The sequence below is a fragment of the Balaenoptera physalus genome, assembly GCF_965194825.1.
Source record: "Balaenoptera physalus genome assembly, chromosome: 13".
Classification (NCBI taxonomy): Eukaryota; Metazoa; Chordata; class Mammalia; order Artiodactyla; family Balaenopteridae; genus Balaenoptera; species Balaenoptera physalus.
This window is the reverse complement of record NC_138892.1, coordinates 37,314,403-37,336,183: the sequence shown is the minus strand read 5'-3', so window position 1 is coordinate 37,336,183 and position 21,781 is coordinate 37,314,403. Positions and strand designations below refer to the sequence as shown.

Sequence of the window (21,781 nt, the reverse complement as noted above, 5' to 3'; positions counted from 1 at the left end):
ATATACATATGTTACAAATTGATATTAGAATTAAAAAACTGTGTCTTCATAAAATTTCCATAGATTCTCTGATCTAATCTTATGAGACTGATGGTTGAGCATTTGATTGAAAAAGTCGATTAAAGCATGAAATCATATCTTAAACACTGAATTTTTCACTTAGAAACATATTAATATAATTATATCCACCAAACTTTTGGTATAAGAACAAGGCCATTTATTTTGTTTTGTTTTTTTGCCCACAGCTTTGCATATAGTTTTACTAGTTGGATTTCTACCTTAACTTCTGTCCATCAAACATACCTGTAATGCATAGTTTACAGTATCCAGCTTTGGATTACTCAAAGTAAAGCAAAAGACTTCCACTTTTTTTTTAAATAGGAAAGTAAAGGTGATGTTCTCACCTTTTCTCTTCAAAATTACACAAAAGCAACAAATAAAAAGAGAAATAGAAACACAAACTCCTTTTTTGACAAAATCAAAAAGCATATTAAATCTCAAACCATGTGCATTATGAAGTACAGTGAAGGTAAAGAGGGATGCAGAAAGACGCCAAGAGAAATTGCCCAGGGTTACATACAGATCACCAACAAAACCAACAATATAGTTCTTTAAAGTAGCATATCCTGAGGAAAAAAATCAACAATTCCTAGTTTGGAACAAATGCAATTGATGACCAGGGTGGTGCTTCTCAGTTTGACATAAAGGGGAGACAGAATATTGGAGAACCCAAGGAATCACATTGAAAAACCATGTTTGTAGGAAGCAGTATGCTGATGAGGCAGGATTGAAAAAAGATTGTGAGTTCTGAGTTGTCCTGTAACTGCTGATCTCACATGACAGGACAGAAGTGAAGACTAAAGGCTATAATTCAAACACATACACAATTTTTTTGAGATGAGAGTTTTTGCTGGCTTGAAGTGCAGACCTAGATCTAGTCCAATATACTCTACTGCAAAAATTTGGTCCAGGAGGTACTCATTTGATTCAAAGATGGGCAAAACTTTAAAAAGGGTTGGAGAGAAGGCCATAATCTGCTTGGGTTCTATGCCAAAGGGGAGATCTTTTCTGGAAGGCTACACTAGAAATTGGATGAGACAAAGCTTTACTTGTTACTGTTACCTACCTTTTGTATTTTTTGGATTCAAAAGAAATTTCATGTAATAGAAAAAGAATAGGGGCTTTGAAAAAATATTTAGATATTTTCAAGGAAATCTGAATACAAATCCTTTCAGATTTTGGACTCTTTTTATTCAGTCTTTCATTTGTTTTGACCACATATAATTTGACAGCAATTTCTTCTGGTGATTTTCCTTTATCAGGCCTTTCACAGAGGCATTTAACTTATAGAGAAACAACTTTTCCTTTTATATTTATATCTCATTGGTTTTGTAATATTTATTCATGTCATATTATAATATTATAACTGGAATAACAAGTTTAGGAACAAATACAATTAATTCAGTAGGCATAAAGCTCAACTGGTGGGAACAGAAACATGTAAATGATCTAGAAAGTGGCCTACTAACCACAAAGGTTCAGTGTACTATGGGTGTCATATGTTTTAGAGAAAAAACAGAAAGCAATGCTTGTTGATGGATTTGTTAAGTGGATGTTAGAAGAAATTACCTTAAATATGAATGTATGTCCTTACTGTATTCCTTTTGCCTTTGAGTTATTCTTTAGGATACAGTTTTAGATATATTGTTTAAATTTTAATTTTGTTCAAGAACTGTTTATTGAGCTCCTACCTACTGTGCACCCCAAGCATAGAAACAAGTGAAAGTAAGTATTTCATCACTACTTGTTGAAATCAAACAAAGTTAATAGGTTGTTATTGGTGATTTTACTTATGATATACTGAATAACCTATATTGGTACAGAAGATTTAAATGAAAGAATTTAATTATATTGACTTGCTTCATGAATATCCTTAGAGCTCTTCAGACACCTAAGGTTGTTTTAAATTGTTATGTTTGTTTTACTTTAGGGTATGTTTGATTAGAAAAAAATATTTTTAACTGTTATTAAATTTATTATTGTTGTTTTCTCTTGAAGCTGCCAGAAAAAATTATAATGGACTACTACGAGAAGTATAAGCCTAGAATGAATGAGCTGGAGGCTTTTAATATGGTAAATCTCAGAATTAAACATACTAAGTTGAATATGTTGCTAGAGTTGAGTAAGATCCTATTAAATTTTTTTATGGGGCCAACCAATCTGTGTTGTTTTTCTCTTAATGTAGAAAAACCGTTTTGTATCATTTCCTGTTTTAGAACTATATTAGGTGTCAGTAATGTAATAAAGAGAACACATGGTAGATTTCTCTTAAAGTGTATTATAAATGCATGGAAAGAAGTTTTAGAGTTCTTTGAACACATATTGGTCTCAATGCAGTTATTTCACAAGCATTCCTTTTAATGAATTTCATTCTTAGTACCCCTTTAAAAGCTTTCTATCACATATGTATGATTGCTTTTGGATTCTACCCCAAAGTCACTTAAAGGACATCCTTTTCCTTTTACTATTAAAGAAAAACTTTTGATCTCTGAAGTATTTATTTTCTGAAGATGTACAATGGGTATTGGAGATTTGGCCTTATATGAGTTTCTGTAGATACATTTTCTTAAGCAAGTGTTAAGCTAGTATTTTTGTTTGTTTTAAAGTACCACTGTCCTATCTTATTCTTCCTTTTAGTTGAAAGTTGTTCTGGCTCCTTGCATAGAGACATTGATTCTTCTGGATCGACTTTGCTACCTGAAAGAGCAGGTAAATTATGTTAATTTTAAATGCATAACAAATATCTTTATTAAACCCAGTAATATAGATCTGCTTATAACTAGGATAACATTCTTTCACATAAAACTAGTAAGATAATTTTTCTCATTATATTTTCCAAGTCTAAATATTCTTTCCATCTCTTTTGAAACAAAAACATATGTACAACAGATGTTTCCAGCAAAGCTACTATGATAAAGTTTACATTCTTTTAATTTTATGGTAATTACTATACAGTAGACAATGCACACAAACCATCATATATGACATATTGTATAGCTAAAATTAATAAAGGCCAGATGTAAAAGATATCATTTATATGCTTCATTTTGTAAGAATCACCTTTTAATTCACTTTTGAATTTTCGGACATATACACTCTGCAGTGTAGAAATTTCTTTCTCATCAGTGATAATTGCTTCTGTTTTTTTCACAGTCTTATTTGTTTTATCTTTGTTGAATGACCAAAAAATATGATTTTTTGTTATCTTTGGGAAAAATGTGTTTTTCAGATTCTACTCTAAGCTATGATCAAAATTATGTTTTTGAGCTATTTAAAATTAAGCCCATTTGTGGATTCAGCCTTGTTTCCAGTATAAACTCTTTATTTTAATAATTTTGTTTTATCATATGGAGAGCTTTACTTCTTTTCAGCAAACTACTTGGAACAAATGGATTTTAATAAATGGTATTTTTATGGAGAAAGGCAATTTTTAAATATTTAGATAATTATGTACTTTCCTAAGCTACTAACTAATTGAAAATCACTGGAAACTTTTGGTTCTCAACTTGTTAGGTCACAGAATCAGCCTTATTTTACTAGGTACTCATCATTTCCCTTTCAAAACAATTTCCAGTGACCTAAATAAAATAGGTAGGCAAAACAGTATGCACCAAGTTTAACAGATTGGTAATGAAGTGATAGAAATCATATAATTGTTCATTTTGTTAATATTTTAAATAATATTTTACTATTATAAAAGTAATACACACTTATGTTAGAAAATTTTAAATGAAGAATATAAAGAAGAAATTAAAAGTAATGATTATCTCACCTTTCAGCATTAGCTATTAAATTATTGATATGTTTTCTAGAGCTTCTAATATATGTTTGTTGCATGTATGTATATGAGCATATTATTTCTACTTTAATTAAAGTTGGAATCAAATTGTAAATGCAGTTTTGCATCTAATTTGTTTCATTTGTTTTATTTAGAATTTTTCCATCTCATTAAATGTACTACAGAAGATGAATAATGTTTCATCATATAATTTATTTAAGTAATACCCAGTTGTCTCTAGCCACTTCCAGTTTTTCACAATTGCAGCAAGGAGTAGCTTTGTGGTTCACTCTCTGTGCACATCTTTAATTATCTCCTCAACATAAATTCCCGAAGGTGAATTTCTAAATGTTAATTTTATTCAACAAAGAATAATTTTCTTTTATATAGTTTGTTTTTCATGTAGTTTTTATATTCCAGTATGTAGTCTAACATCTCTCATTTTTATCTACAACAAGTAGTTGCCTATTTAAATCACTTACCAATTTGCAGGATGATATTGCATGGTCTGCACTTGTGAAGTTGTTTGATCCTGTGAAATCTCCCAGATGTTATGCCATTATTGCGCTGAAGAAGCAGCAGTGATTTCAATTGAAGCAAGGTATTAGATGTATCTGTTTGTGGAATCAATTGCTAATTTTGCTTTTCTAAACATTAATGCCATGTTACGTAAATATTTGAAAAACATTGCAATATATTTTAAATAGGCAATAAAATAATAGCTAACAACAGAATGCCTTACTCCATTTTCCATTGTCAAAGCATACATTAATTTAAAAAAAATTAAGAACTCATGAAAATATTATAAAAGGATTTGACCTACATTTCTGAGTTAGTACGTCTATAGGACATTGTAATCTGAGCCTTGTTTCCTGTTCAGTATTTGAGACCCTTGTTATTTGCTGCATATCACATTTTGACTTTTTACCAGCTTAAAAATCAGATGAAAGGTATAGGTATAGATACAGTAAAACTAGTTGGTCCTGAAGATCATTAGCATTTTCTTTCACATTTTGGAAGGATTTTTCACGTTATCAGGAGAGAAAAAGTCATGCTTAAATAAATACCCAGGAAGCAGGCCAGAAATAAAAAGTGCTTAATATAAAGCATATTTTGTACTGTGTTTTACTCTAAATTGCATAAGGACATATTCTGTGTCCTTAAAGGAATATGTGTCTTATAATTGAGATATTCACTTTCAGGATTCTTGGGGCTATTTATCTTACTAAAATAAAGGATGGCTTGGCACTTAATGAATCACCTGGTACTCTGTAAAAAACCAATCTAGGAGAAGCAGGAGTGAATAAGAGAAGACCCACACTCTGCCCAGTGTGGTACAGAGTCCTTTCATTAGCAGAAAACCTGAGGTTTCTAATACACACAGAAGAGATGGACAACTGGGAAAAAGCTTCCTTGATTCTCAGCTAGAGACTGCATAAAATTCTCCCAGAAGAAGAAGTAACTGCTTTCTTAAATTTTAGAGTCTATACACAGATGAGAATAATTTTTTGCTTTGGGTTGTGATACTGCGTTGGTAGCCAGTATATGTGTGAATGATCAGGTGCTTTGTATACCTAGTACAACACTGGGAAAATTAGCCATTTTTTAAGTTTTTTATGCTGAAAACTTTAAACATGTCCAGAAGTGGAGAGTAGAGTATAATAAATCCCCATGTACTCATCACAAACTTCAGTAATTATAAACATTTTACCAATCTCGTTTCATCAGGGCACACATGAAAGTGCACACAGACACACATTTGCCACCCATACTCACCTTCCCTGGAGAATTTTAAAGTAAATCTCAAGCAATTTGTTATTTCACATAAATACGTAAATATATATTTCTAAGTTAAGGATTTCTTTCCATAATAATCTATTACTTATCCTCATTCACATTTCCGTGATTGGCTCAAAATGTCTTTTATATCAGTTGGTTCAATTCAAAATCAAAACAGGGTTCACACATTTGCATTTGGTTGATGCGTCTCTTTAGGTTGCTTATTTTATTCTATTTTATTTCCTTATATTGTTTGCTATATGAGTATCTATCTCAGGAGCAGAAAACCATTCCAAGCCTACCTTCTTTCCTTTCATAATTTTAACTTCTATGTAAAATTTTAAACTTTTTTTCTGATGCCCAAATATTTATATAACATTCATTTCTCCTTATAATAAAGAAAAAGAAAAGAACCTTATATGGGTAAAGCTCTACTTATATGGGTAAAGAGAAGTGCATTACAAATGTTTTAATACCAAGGAAAGTATGTAGTAACTTCCCAGTGTTTCAAAACATTGTCAGAAATTGCATTTACCAATTAAAGCTTTCCATTTGTTATTAATCAGAGACAAATGTGAGATTCCAGCATCTAATCAACATGAGATGATCTGTACGGTCACACTGAGATGATAACATTTCAGCAGAAAGCAAAGAAATACAATATTTTGGTAGGACTTTATACACGTGACTCCCTGTTGCACTGTTTGTAGACTCATCTGATAAAAACTGCTCTTCGAGAACTCGTTTACAAGTTGAACTAAAGAGTGGTGCATTAGCAGGAGCACCAATTCTGACAGTTACCTTCTGGGTGAGTTAAAGCAAGACTCTTAATATCTCAGAGCCTCATTTGTAAAGTAGGGTTTTATTTAATATTTATTTTATAAACATTTATTGAATGCCTACCATGTGTCAGAGATTATGCTAGGTAGGCACTTGCAGTATGGAGACAAACAAGACATGTCCCTGTCCTCAAAGAGTTCAATGAGGAAGACAATACAATTACTAATTACAGTAATTAGAACTATAATTACTGAACAGGGCTGAGAGGATCAGGGCATAGGATTCTTTAGGGTATCTTCAAATCAATAGACTTAGGGGGAAGAAGGACTCAGTAATATTAGTACCGTAGTTTAGATTCATGTGACTTAAGTTGTTTTGTGTCCTTGCCTAAGTCACTTAACTATTCGGTGTGCCTCAGTTTTCTCATCTGTGAAAAATAACGTAAGAATAGAATTTACTCATAAGGTTGTTAAGAGGATTAACGGACTAAATATATGTTATTCAGCTCCCCCAAAATATCTCCAGGCACCCTGTTAATCAAGCAAAACTAAGTTTATTAGAATTCTCTTCAGCAATAGAGGAATTCCCCTTGACAGTCTTGACTGTCTCTGAAGGAGGAAGTCAGGAAAGGATATTTATAAGATTTGGAAGTCTGGGCTCAAGGAGCTTAAGGCAGCTTTTTTAAGGTGGAGAACAGACTGGGATTGGGGAAATTTCATGATGTAAGTTTTATGGTTAGTATCTATAGCAAGGTGAGGGTCTTGAACCAAGTTTTGATACGTAAACTGTTGCTTGATAAGTGAACTCTCTGCCAATGAAAGCAGATTGTTTGTCTGAGGTAAATTAATATATGGGAATTTCCTGAAACAAACAATGAAGTTATTTATTGGTTTACAGTCTTATCTTTCCTGGGGAAAGTTTTCTTGCAACAAACAAATAAATCATGTTGAAACAGGTGGTCTCAGTTCTTAGACCCCATAGCTCTGTCATATTGATGCACATGGTTGCGGTTCTCCTTGTAAAGTACTTAATTCCTGGCACATAATGCATAATATAAAAGCAATAGTTGTGTTTTTTAAGTGTCCTAGAGGGACAGAAATGGGAACTTATTTATAAGTTAAGACATTGATTTTGTAGGGAAAAAAAATGTGTTCTAGATTCTAATCAGACAGCTTACAAATGGATTTTTAGTGTCCCCATTCAAAATTTGAGGAATTGTCCACATTTAAAAGTGGATTTGATTACTGGATGAAGAACATTACTTTATGCTCAGTAGTATGTTTCACAGCAATTTTGCTTGCTGACATAATCTATCATTTTAAGATTAATATTCATTTTTAGATTAATTTCTAACAGTGATTGCTCTGTATCTGTAGGTATAAATGCTGAGACTTATGCAAAAGACCTCCCACCCTACATGCATCTGATGATTGTTCTTTAATTGGCGTTTCTAGCTACTGTGCATAATAATAATTATTATTATTACCCTCTTTAACATGCATAGTTATTCCAAAGTCTTTGTCATGAGGCATGAGGTTTCATTTTTTCCTAGATGGCTATGAGCTAAATTGACTGCTTTTTTTTAATACATGTTTTTATTTTTTTTTAATTGAGATATAGTTGGTTTACATATTATATGTTTCAGGTGTACAACATAGTGATTCACAATTTTTAGAGGTTATACTCCATTTATAGTTTTTATAAAATATTGTCTATTGTCTATTTCCTGTGCTGTATATCCTTGTAGCTTATTTATTTTATATATAGTAGTTTGTACCTCTTAATCCCCTACCCCTATCCTGCTCCTCCTTCCTTCCCTCTCCCCACTCACAACCATTAGCTTGTTTTCTATATCTGTGAGTCTGTTTCTTTTTTGTTATTCTAAACAAAATATAAACTAGTGAACAAATATTCACTAGTTTGTTTCATTTTTTAGATTCTACATATAATGATAACATATAGTATTTGTCTTTCTCTGTCTGACTTATTTCACTAAGCATAATACCCACCAAGTCTATCCATTTTGTTGCAAATGGCAAAATGTCATTCTTTTTGATGGTTGAGTAGTATTCCATTCCATATGTGTGTGTGTGTGTGTGTGTGTTTATACACATATATGTATATGAATAGTACATATATAAATAAATATATGACATTTCCATATGCTTTATTTTTTTCCTTCCAGTTTTATTGAGATATAATTGACATACAGTACTGTTTAAGTTTAAGGTGTACAGCATAATTATTTGACTTACATACATCATGAAATGTTTATCACAATAAGTTTAGTGAACATCCATCACCTCATGTAGATACAAAATTAAAGAAAGAAAAAAACATTTTCCTTTTGATAAGAACTTTCAGGATTTACTCCCTTAAAAACCTTCATATATAACATATAGCAATGTTAATTATATTTATGTTGTGCACTATGTTCTCTGTTACTTATTTATCTTATAACTGGGCGTTTGTACCTTTTGACTGCCTTCATCCAATTCCCCCTCACCCCATCCCCCTCCTCTTGTAACCACAAACCTGATCTCTTTTGCTATGAGTTTGTTTGTTTTTGTTTGTTTTTAAAGTATAATTTACCTACAGTTAACACTATGTTAGTTCCTGTTACACAACATAGTGATTTGATATTTCTATACATTTCAAGATGATCACCGTGATGGCTCCAGTCATTATCTGTCACCATACAAAGATATTGCATAGTTACTTTTTTTTTTTTAATCAGTCATCATTTTAATACACATCAGTGTGTACATGTCAATCCAAATTGCCCAATTCAGCACACCACCATCCCCACCCCACCGCGGTTCTCCCCCCTTGGTGTCCATACGTTTGTTCTCTACATCTGTGTCTCAACTTCTGCCCTGCAAACCAGTTCATCTGTACCATTTTTCTAGGTTCCACATACATGTGTTAATATACGATATTTGTTTTTCTGTTTCTGACTTACTTCACTCTGTATGACAGTCTCTAGATCCATCCACGTCTCAACAATGACTCAATTTCGTTCCTTTTTATGGCTGAGTAATATTCCATTGTATATATGTACCACAACTTCTTTATCCATTCGTCTGTTGATGGACATTTAGGTTGCTTCCATGACCTGGCTATTGTAAATAGTGCTGCAATGAACATTGGGGTGCATCTGTCTTTTTGAATTACGGTTTTCTCTGGGTATATGCCCAGTAGTGGGATTGCTGGATCATATGGTAATTCTATTTTTAGTTTTCTAAGGAACCTCCATATTGTTCTCCATAGTGTCTGTATCAATTTACATTCCCACCAACAGTGCAAGAGGGTTCCCTTTTCTCCACACCCTCTCCAGCGTTTGTTGTTTGTAGATTTTCTGATGATGCCCATTCTAACTGGTGTGAGGTGATACCTCATTGTAGTTTTGATTTGCATTTCTCTGATAATTAGTGATGTTGAGCATCTTTTCATGTGCTTCTTGGCCATCTGTATGTCTTCTTTGGAGAAATGTCTATTTAGGTCTTCTGCCCATATTTGGATTGGGTTGTTTGTTTCTTTAATATTGAGCTGCATGAGCTGTTTATATGTTTTGGAGATTAATCCTTTGTCTGTTGATTCGTTTGCAAATATTTTCTCCCATTCTGAGGATTGTCTTTTCGTCTAGTTTATGGTTTCCTTTGCTGTACAAAAGCTTTGAAGTTTCATTAGGTCCCATTTGTTTATTTTTGTTTTTATTTCCATTACTCTAGGAGGTGGATCAAAAAAGATCTTGCTGTGATTTATGTCAAAGAGTGTTCTTCCTATGTTTTCCTCTAAGAGTTTTATAGTGTCCAGTCTTACTTTTAGGTCTCGAATCCATTTTGAGTTTATTTTTGTGTATGGTGTTAGGGAGTATTCTAATTTCATTCTTTTACACGTAGCTGTCCAGTTTTCCCAGCACCACTTATTGAAGAGACTGTCTTTTCTCCATCGTATATCTTTGCCTCCTTTGTCATAGATTAGTTGACCATAGGTGTGTGGGTTTATCTCTGGGCTTTCTATCTTGTTCCATTGATCTGTGTTTCTGTTTTTGTGCCAGTACCATATTGTCTTGATTACTGTAGCTTTGTAGTATAGTCTGAAGTCAGGGAGTCTGATTCCTCCAGCTCCGTTTTTTTCCCTCAAGACTGCTTTGGGGGCTTCCCTGGTGGCGCAGTGGTTGAGAGTCCGCCTGCCAATGCAGGGGACACGGGTTCGAGCCCTGGTCTGGGAGGATCCCACATGCCACGGAGCGGCTGGGCCCGTGAGCCACAATTACTGAGCCTGCGCAGCTGGAGCCTGTGCTCCGCAACAAGGGAGGCCACGATGGTGAGAGGCTCGCGCACCGCGATGAAGAGTGGCCCCTGCTTGCCGCAACTAGAGAAAGTCCTCGCACAGAAACGAAGACCCAACACAGCCATAAATAAATAAATTAATTAAAAAAAAAAAAGACTGCTTTGGCTATTCAGGGTCTTTTGTGTCTCCATACAAATTTTAAGATGATTTGTTCTAGTTCCGTAAAAAATGCCATTGGTAATTTGATAGGGATTGCATTGAGTCTGTAGATTGCTTTGGGTAGTATAGTCATTTTCACAATATTGATTCTTCCAATCCAAGAACATGGTATATCTCTCCATCTGTTGGTATCATCTTTAATTTCTTTCATCAGTGTCTTATAGTTTTCTGCATACAAGTCTTTTGTCTCCCTAGGTAGGTTTATTCCAAGGTATTTTATTCTTTTTGTTGCAATGGTAAATGGGAGTGTTTCCATAATTTCTCTTTCAGATTTTTCGTCATTAGTGTATAGGAATGCAAGAGATTTCTGTGCATTAATTTTGTATCCTGCAACTTTACCAAATTCATTGATTAGCTCTAGTAGTTTTCTGGTGGCATTTTTAGGATTCTCTACGTATAGTATCATGTCATCTGCAAACAGTGACAGTTTTACTTCTTCTTTTCCAATTTGTATTCCTTTTATTTCTTTTTTTTCTCTGATTGCCGTGGCTAGGACTTCCAAAACTATGTTGAATAATAGTGGTGAGAGTGGACATCCTTGTCTTGTTCCTGATCTTGGAGGAAATGCTTTCAGTTTTTCACCATTGAGAATGATGTTTGCTGTGGGTTTGTCCTATATGGCCTTTATTATGTTGAAGTAGGTTCCCTCTATGCCCACTTTCTGGAGAGTTTTTATCATAAATGGATGTTGAATTTTGTCAAAAGCTTTTTCTGCATCTCTTGAGATGATCATATGGTTTTTACTCTTCAATTTGTTAATATGGTGTATCACATTGATTGACTTGTGTATATTGAAGAATCCTTGCATCCCTGGGATAAATCCCACTTGATCGTGGTGTATGACCCTTTTAATATGTTGTTGGATTCTGTTTGCTAGTATTTTGTTGAGGATTTTTGCATCTATATTCATCAGTGATATTGGTCTGTAATTTTCTTTTTTTGTAGTATCTTTGTCTGGTTTTGGTATCAGGGTGATGGTGGCCTCATAGAATGAGTTTGGGAGGGTTCCTTCCTCTGCAATTTTTTGGAAGAGTTTGAGAAGGATGGGTGTTAGCTCTTCTCTAAATGTTTGATAGAATTCACCTGTGAAGCCATCTGGTCCTGGACTTTTGTTTGTTGGAAGATTTTTAATCACAGTTTCAATTTCATTACTTGTGATTTGTCTGTTCATATTTTCTGTTTCTTCCTGGTTCAGTCTTGGAAGGTTATACCTTTCTAACAATTTGTGCATTTCTTCCAGGTTGTCCATTTTATTGGCATAGAGTTGCTTGTAGTAGTCTCTTAGTATGCTTTGTATTTCTGCAGTGTCTGTTGTAACTTCTCCTTTTTCATTTCTGATTTTATTGATTTGAGTCCTCTCCCTCTTTTTCTTGATGAGTCTGGCTAATGGCTTACCAATTTTGTTTATCTTCTCAAAGAACCAGCTTTTAGTTTTATTGATCTTTGCTATTGTTTTCTTTGTTTCTATTTCATTTATTTCTGCTCTGATCTTTATGATTTCTTTCCTTCTGCTCACTTTGGGTTTTGTTTGTTCTTCTTTCTCTAGTTCCTTTAGGTGTAAGGTTAGATTGTTTACTTGAGATTTTTCTTGTTTCTTTAGGTAAGCTGGTATAGCTATAAACTTCCTTCTTAGAAGTGCTTTTGCTGTATCCCATAGGTTTTGGATCGTTGTGTTTTCATTGTCATTTGTCTCTAGGTATTTTTTGATTTCCTCTTTGATTTCTTCAGTGATCTCTTGGTTATTTAGTAACATATTGTTTAGCCTCCATGTGTTTGTGCTTTTCACGTTTTTTCCCCTGTAATTTATTTCTAATCTCATAGCGTTGTGGTCAGAAAAGATGCTTGATATGATTTCAATTTTCTTAAATTTACTGAGGCTTGATTTGTGACCCAAGATGTGATCTATCCTGGAGAATGTTCCGTGCGCACTTGAGAAGAAAGTGTAATCTGCTGTTTTTGGATGGAATGTCCTATAAATATCAATTAAATCTATCTGGTCTATTGTGTCATTTAAAGCTTCTGTTTCCTTATTTATTTTCATTTTGGATGATCTGTCCGTTGGTGTAAGTGAGGTGTTAAACTCCCCCACTATTATTTTGTTACTGTTGATTTCCTCTTTTATAGCTGTTAGCAGTTGCCTTATGTATTGAGGTGCTCCCATGTTGGGTGCATATATATTTATAATTGTTATATCTTCTTAGATTGATCCCTTGATTATTATGTAGTGTCCTTCCTTGCCTCTTGTAACATTCTTTATTTTAAAGTCTATTTTATCTGATATGAGTATAGCTACTCCAGCTTTCTTTTGATTTCCATTTGCATGGAGTATCTTTTTCCATCCCCTCACTTTCAGTCTGTATGTGTCCCTAGGTCTGAAATGGGTCTCTTGTAGACAGCATATATATGGGTCTTGTTTTTGTATCCATTCAGCAAGCCTGTGTCTTTGGTTGGAGCATTTAATCCATTCACATTTAAGGTAATTATCGATATGTATGTTCCTATGACCATTTTCTTAATTGTTTTGGGTTTGTTTTTGTAGGTCCTTTTCTTCTCTTGTGTTTCCCACTTAGAGAAGTTCCTTTAGCATTTGTTGTAGAGCTGGTTTGGTGGTGCTGAATTCTCTTAGCTTTTGCTTGTCTGTAAAGCTTTTGATTTGTCCATCAAATCTTAATGAGATCCTTGCCGGGTAGAGTAATCTTGGTTGTAGGTTCTTCCCTTTCATCACTTTAAGTATATCATGCCACTCCCTTCTGGCTTGTAGAGTTTCTGCTGAGAAATCAGCTGTTAACCTTATGGGAGTTCCCTTGTATGTTATTTGTTGTTTTTCCCTTGCTGCTTTCAATAATTTTTCTTTGTCTTTAATTTTTGCCAATTTGATTACTATGTTTCTCGGCATGTTTCTCCTTGGGATATCCTGTATGGGACTCTCTGCGCTTCCTGGACTTGGGTGGCTATTTCCTTTCCCATGTTAGGGAAGTTTTCGACTATAATCTCTTCAAATATTTTCTCTGGTCCTTTCTCTCTCTCTTCTCCTTCTGGGACCCCTATAATGCGAACGTTGTTGCATTTAATATTGTCCCAGAGGTCTCTTAGGCTGTCTTCATTTCTTTTCATTCTTTTTTCTTTAGTCTGTTCCACAACAATGAATTCCACCATTCTGTCTTCCAGGTCACTTATCCGTTCTTCTGCCTCAGTTATTCTGCTATTGATTCCTTCTAGTGTAGTTTTCATTTCAGTTATTGTATTGTTCATCTCTGTTTGTTTTGTTCTTTAATTCTTCTAGGTCTTTGTTAAACATTTCTTGCATCTTTTCGATCTTTGCCTCCATTCTTATTCCGAGGTCCTGGATCATCTTCACTATCTTTATTCTGAATTCTTTTTCTGGAAGGTTGCCTATCTCCACTTCATTTAGTTGTTTTTCTGGGGTTTTATCTTGTTCCTTCATCTGGTATATAGCCCTCTGCCTTTTCATCTTGTCTGTCTTTCTGTGAATGTGGTTTTTCTTCCACAGGCTGCAGGATTGTAGTTTTTCTTGCTTCTGCTGTGTGCCCTCTGGTGGTTGAGGCTATCTAAGAGGCTTGATGGGAGCCATAGTTACTTTTTTAATTGAAGTATAGTTGATGTACAGTGTTGTGTTAATTTCTGCTGTACAGCAAAGTGATTCAGTCATACATATATATATATATATTCTTTTTTATCAATATATTCTCTTCTATTATGGTTTATCACATGATATTGAATATAGTTCCCTGTGCTATACAGTAGGACCTTGTTGTTTATCCATTCTATATATAATAGTTTGCATCTGCTAACCCCAAACTCCCAGTTCATCCCTTCCCCACCCCCCCACCCTTGCCATCCGCACTGTACATTTCATACCCATGACTCATTTGTTTTGCAGCTGGAATTTTGTACCTCTTAATCTCCCTCACCTATTTCTCTCCTTCCCTGTCCCTGACCCACTCCCCTCTGGCAACCACCTGTTTGTTGTCTGTATCTATGAGTCTTTTTCTGTTTAATTATGCTTATTCATTTGTTTTGCTTTTTAGATTCCACATATAAATGAAATCATTCAGTATTTGTCTTTCTCTGTCTGACTTACTTCACTTAACATAATATCCGCCAAGTCTATCCATGTTGTTGCAGATGGCAAAATTGCATTCTTTTTTATGGCTGAGTAATATTCCATAGTGTGTGTGTCACATCTTCTGTTTCCATTCATCTCATTCATCTACTGAGGAGCGCTTAGGTTGCTTCCGTATCTTGCATATCTTGGCTATTGTAAATAATGCTGCAATGAACACAGGGGTGCATTTATCTTTTAAAATTAGTGTTTTTGTTTTCTTCAGATAAATACCCAAGAGTAGAATTGCTGTATCATATGAAGTTCTATTTTTAGTTTTTTAGGGAATGTCCATCTGTTCTCCATAGTGGCTGCGCCAGTTTACATCCCCACCATCAGTGCACAAGGGTTCCCTTTCCTCCACACCCTCTCCAACATTTGTTACTTGTGTTCTTTTCATTGATAGCCATTTCTGACAGGTGTGAGGTGATGTCTCATTGTGGTTTTGATTTGCATTTCCTTGATGATTGGTGATGTTGAGCATCTTTTCATGTGCCTTTGACCATCTGTATGCCTTCTTTGGAAAAATGTCTATTCAGATCCTCTGCACATTTTTGATTGGGTTGTTGGGGGTTTTTTTGATGTTGAGTTGTGTAAGTTCTTTGTATATTTTGGATGTTAACCCCTTATTAGATGTATCATTTGCATATATCTTCTCCCATTCAGTAGGTGACCTTTTCATTTTGTTGTTAGTTTCCTTTGCTGTGCAAAAGCCTTTCCATTTGATGTTGTCCCATTTGTCTATTTTTGCTTTTGTTTCCTTTGCCTGAGGAGACATATCCATGAAATATTACTAAGATCAGTGTCAAAGAGCTTACTTCCTATGTTTTCTTCTAGAAGTGTTGTGGTTTCAGGTTTTACATTTAAGTCTTTAATCCATTTTGAATTTATTTTTGTGCATGGTTTGAGAGAGTTGTCCCCTTTGGTTGTTTTGCATATAACTGTCCAGTTTTCCCAACACTGTTTGTTGAAGAGACTGCCTTTTCCTCATTGTGTATTCTTGCCTCTTTTGTCGGAGATTAATTACCCATAAAAGTGTGGCTTCATTTCTGGACTCTCTATTCTGTTCCATTGATCTATTGTCTGTTTTTTGCCAGCACCATACTGTTTTGGTTACTGTAGCTTTGTAGTATTTGGAATCAGGGAGCGTGATACCCCCAGCTTTGTTGTTCTTTCTCAAGACTGTTTTGGCTTTTCAGGGACTTTTGTGTTTTCATACAAATTTTAGAATTATTTGTCCAAGTTCCGTGAAAAATGCCATTGGTATTTTGATAAGGTCCCATATGCTTTAAATTTAAGAATTATACATCTAAATACCTTTCGAGTCAAAGAAGAAAGTGGAAATCAGAAAACATTTTGAATAATAATTAAAATAATTGAATTGAATTATAATGAAAAAATTATAATTTTTCATTACAGATCATTGTAATTTTCATTACAAATTAGACATCAAAACTTGTAGGATGAGCTAAACCATGATATAAGGAAACATTAGCTGTGAACACATATTAGAAAAGAAAAAGACCGAAAATCAAAAGATTAGTAGTTAGTGGAAGAAGAACACACAGAGAGAGAATTAACACCTCTAAAAGTTGGTTCTTAGATAACTAATAAAATTGACACAACTCTGACAGAGTAATCATTTTTAAAAAATAAAACAAATAACTAAGGAATATAAAAGGGAACATCACTATAGATCCTACAAAAATTAGAATGGTAATAAGAATATTATGAACAGCTTTATACTGATAAATTTGAACATTTGTGTAAAAAGGAAATTTTTCTCGAAGAAATGCAATATGCCAAAATTGCCGAAAGAAGAAAAATACAACATAAATAATCATATAACTGTTATATTGAATCTGCAACTAATCCTCTATTAATTTCCTACATCTCAATAAAAGTACTTGGTGGATGTTAAATGTAATTCAGTTACCTACTATCTTGTTAGTTCGCAACTATGTGACTATAACACTTAAGGTTGGGGAGAAAGATTTAAAAGCTGTTGATAGTTCCTAATCTTCAGGAGTTCATAATCTAGTCATTGAAACACATATGAGAGGCATATGGAAGAGTTAAGAGTTAGATAATGACATTTGAGAGGAGAAGAAGAAAGTGTCTACATAAAGACACAATGCTTTACCATGAACTATGTCCTAGATTGTTGACTTCTGTCCCATTCTTCCCCTTAATTATAGTTTCCTTTGGGTTGTTTCTAAATGTGGTCAGTAGAATGGCCTGTTTTCGTGGAGGAGAGGACTGTTTAAGAAATAATCTGTTATGTGATATATGTGCTCTGGTTAACCTGTGACCAAAGGAACTGAAAGTCTCCAAACCTTCCCAGATGATTTGTACTTGGCCAGTGATGCTACTGGCTACACGTATGGGAATTTATTAGTTGAGGTATTTATCTCAGTGGATTGCCTCATTAAGTTTGCAGATGTTCTGTCAATGAAAGACCTTTTTTTTTTTAATTGTACTGTTTTTATCAGAATTTTCCAATGAACAATCTAGAATAAGAGAGTTAACACATTACAGCACAGAACAAAGTAGCGTGTATTTAAAATTCATGGGAGGAAAAGCCTTTAATTTGTACTTAGACAGTTATGATTGAACATGTTGGATTTTAGAAAAATAGAGAAAGTATGCAAATTCCAACCTGAAATTCAACACGTTGCTTTCCATTTAGTCAACATGAGATTTGGTGTGCATCAGCTAATCATGTTGAACTAAATGCACGTTATTCAGAGTTAGCTGCCCTCTCAGGAAAGAATCCAGTCTTCTAATACTGCCACAACTCTTTTAAGAAAATTAGTTGATGGTGGTTTTCCATCGAGCAAACTATACTCAAATAATGTGTTTCAAGGGAAAGATAAAACAATTCCAGATCCATTTGATTATGACAACAGACATCTCTGGTGCTCTGGTGACTTCAGACTATTTCCAATTTTAGTAGACAATATAACTGTGCAGGTGAACCTCTGTGAATAAAGGCATAAGGGACAGATTTTTAAATCATAAAGAAAAAATGTTAGTGCTCTATTTCCACTTTAATCCAAAAGGACAGGAACTAAAAATAAAATTGAAGGCAAAGGAGAGGGTTCACTTTTGATGTATAGGATGTTGCCCATCTTTTTTCATATGTAAACAGTGCCTTTAAAGGCTCCACATTTACATTCATGTTACCAGCTTATACTATGTTTGGGAAGTCATCCCTTCACAGCAGGTTTTACTGTACTGAAGAGTGATATTTAGTAGTTTTGAGGATCAACATTTACAGTGTAAGAACTGAAAGCTTTTGCAAGGTAAATGATTTTCTTGGATAACTTTTCTCTAATTAATAGCAAATACTGTCTGTTTCTCTTGAAAATAAACAGATCTGAATTTTTAAAAATATGCTTCACATTTTAGATCTCTAGCACAGTTTTAATATCCACTTTTGTTAATGAGATTCTTGGTAATGTGTTTTCCTTCTAATAAATTGGTTGCAGATGCTTAGAGAAGAAAGGATTTCATTAAAATTGTTGCTGTTAATAGCATACCTCCTACCTTTAAGATTAATGAAACAATAGTAAATTCAACCAATATCTCCTTACTGTTCTATTATTATGAAAATTAAAACTTTATATCTCTTGGAGCTTTGTTTAGTTAATAAATAAAGCAGTGTTACACAGCTTCTGAAGGTCATAGTAGCCTGGTGGAGTTACATCAAATACACATTTAATTTATGTCTTGATTTTTAGATTCTAAACTGTCTATAAGATGCAAATGCATAAGAAGGGTAGGATAGCTGTTTGTCAGGGCCAAAATGGAAATGCCATCTTGGAAAAATAGGAAACAGAAGACGAAATCTCTCTGACTTTTCCAAAAACAGAGTATGTGTTTCTGATCAAGTAAGACATATAAAGTCCAACAAAACTTTATTGAACATCTATAAACTGGTGTTTTCACACTTAACCTCAATTCTCAGAACAACAAATTAATTCAATAGCATGTATTAGGGATATAGATTGTTAGTATCAAAACAGTAATATACACCCAAGGAGCAAGCAGTAATACTTGAGAACAGTTCACCCATTTTTCATTCACTCTAGGGTTTAATTATTATCTTGAAAGCATAATGATTTCAGTGCCCAGTGTCTGCTTACAGACTTCCTTTTTGTTCTTTCCTTTTGTCTAACCCTGTGATCTCCAGACTTTGGTGGGCCAAAAAATTAAGGTGTATAGTACTATATTCAAAACTAAACAAATAACCATGTAAATGTATTTTCTATAAAAATGTGTTCTTACAGGAAACACATTTAAGAGATCTTTCAGCTCACTGTTCATAGATTAAGAAAAAAAAAATTCAATGATAAGAATCCCATTGACATTCCAAATACGGTATTTTGTTTTTACTACTTTAGATAATAGATTCATACTTGGCTTATATTGTCTTGTAAGTATATGCTAAGTTAAAATCAGAACTTTGCAATTTAAAGTTAAAAGTGGCAGCCCGAGGCCACTTTTGAAAGAATTGAACACCAATGATAGTGGTTATTTTGTTTTGTTTTGTTTTTATATCTTTATTGGAGTAGAATTGCTTTACAATGTTGTGTTAGTTTCTGCTGTACAACAAAGTGAATCAGCTATATGTATACATATATCCCCATATCCCCTCCCTCTTGCATCTCCCTGCCACCCTCCCTATCCCACCTCTCTAGGTGGTCACAAAGCACCCGAGCTGATCTCCCTGTGCTATGCAGCAGCTTCCCACTAGCCATCCATTTTACATTTGGTAGTGTATACATGTCAATGCTACTCTCTCACTTCGTCCCAGCTTCTCCTTCCCCGCCCCATGTCCTCAAGTCCATTCTCTATGTCTGCGTATGTATTCCTGCCCTGACACTAGTTTTATCAGTACCGTTTTTTTAGATTCCATATATCTGCGTTAGCATCTGGTATTTTTCTCTTTCTGATTTACTTTACTCTGTATGACAGACTCTAGGTCCATCCACCTCACTACAAATAACTCAATTTCGTTCCTTTTTATGGCTGAGTAATATTCCATTGTATATATGTGCCAGATAGTGGTTACTTTTAACTTACTTAGGAAGATCAGTGAAAACCAAGAAGCTTCCTGCCCATGATATTAATTTTAATTTTTAAATAAATCTTGGGACTTCCCTGGTGGCGCAGTGGTTAAGAATCCGCCTGCCAATGCAGGGGACTCAGGTTCAAGCCCTGGTCCGGGAAGATCCCACATGCCGCGGAGCAACTAAGCCCGTGCGCCACAACTACTGAGCCTGCGCTCTAGAGCCTGCGAACCAAAACTACTGAAGCCCATGTGCCTAGAGCCTGTGCTCTGCAACAAAGAGAAGCCACCGCAATGAGAAGCCTGCACACTGCAACGAAGAGTAGCCCCCGCTCGCTGCAACTAGACGAAGCCTGTGCGCAGCAATGAAGACCCAACGCAGCCAAAATAAATAAATAAAATAAAAAATAAATAAAAATTTAAAATAAATCTTAAGATAATTACTAAAAATAAACCTAAAGATAATTGCCAATTATTAAATACCAACTACTTTGACATTTTATATATCATATATACAAGGGCCACCCCAGAAGAATCAGAGAGGGGGTTTTATAAAGAGGCCTGTAAATGAAATTTGAAAATTCCAAAGAAAATTTTAAAAACAGCTAACCAAATAGATGACCACACAGCATAATGTTAGGACAATAACATTCCAAAAAGCTGGTGGGCATAGAGCAATGCTTAAAACTTCAACATATGAGTTATAGAGTATATTTCTTAGTTACCAGTACTGATCTTTCTGGACACCAGAGTGATAAGTTAAAATTGTAAGAAATTATTCCAGTATGTAATAACACTTCTTTTTACATTGACGTCCACGCCAGTGGCATGCTTCCTTGTCCAAAGATTAGCTTCCAGTCGTAGAAGTAATATGGGAAGCAAAGATTAAGCAGGAGATTCCCTGCATCACTTTTTTTTTCCTCAGGTAAGCTGAGCTAAGAGTCTTATTCCCCAAAATTGCACTCCGCACACCAACAGCATCAGCATCACCTGAGAACTTGTTAAAAATGCAGAATCTCAGTCCCTACCCCAAACCTACTCAGTCAGAATAGGTATTTTAAGAGACCCCCCAAGTGCTTAACATTTGAGAAGACAGCCTCTTTAAGGCTCCTCTGAGAGAGTTTTATGCCCAAGAACACAGAAGACCCTGCCAGGCCCCTTAGTATCTGCTGCATTCCAAGGTGAGGGAGCATGCAAATCCCGAGGGTACTCACTCACAGCCCTGCCCTAAATGGACCACATCTTGCCTCATGCTCGAGAGGTCTGTACCTAAGAATATTAGACCTCCCTCTCTTCAGTCACTGCCAAAGAATAAATACAAAGGAGACCAGAATTTCACAAATCCCTTCTGCCTTCAGCTGACATTTTTTAACAGGCATTACTCCAACAGGACTTGTTAATAAATTTGGGGATTGAATTGTGGGGTTTTTTGCAGCCATTTCTCACAACTGACTAAGGCTGTGTCTTTTCAATATAATGTAAAAGATTTAGTTTGTAAGTAAAATTTAAGAATGTGAAAATGTTCTGTATTATCTGTATATTTACCATAAAACTCTAACTCATATATATAAATTAGGAACAACTCTTCAAAAGGCCTTCATATCTTTTGGTAGATGCTCCACGTTTTATTCCGTGCTTTTTCTGTTTATCTCTGATTATGGTATCTTTCACC

General features: G+C 34.5%; 1 protein-coding gene across 10 annotated transcripts in view; it reads left to right on the top strand.

Moving 5' to 3' along the window:
* METTL25 (methyltransferase like 25) overlaps positions 1-21,781 on the top strand; it is a gene marked incomplete at its 5' end in the record, with an annotated part of 171,468 nt that overhangs the window by 93,717 nt on the left and 55,970 nt on the right. For 5 of the 10 annotated variants that reach the window (XM_082418978.1, XM_082418984.1, XM_082418983.1 and 2 more), the window contains 3 exons: positions 2,059-2,133; positions 2,698-2,769; positions 4,331-4,584. In XM_082418978.1, coding sequence (XP_082275104.1) covers positions 2,059-2,133; positions 2,698-2,769; positions 4,331-4,423 — 240 coding nt within the window. In that variant the 3' untranslated portion in view covers positions 4,424-4,584. The other 5 variants (XM_082418980.1, XM_082418979.1, XM_082418982.1 and 2 more) reach the window with 3 other exon arrangements.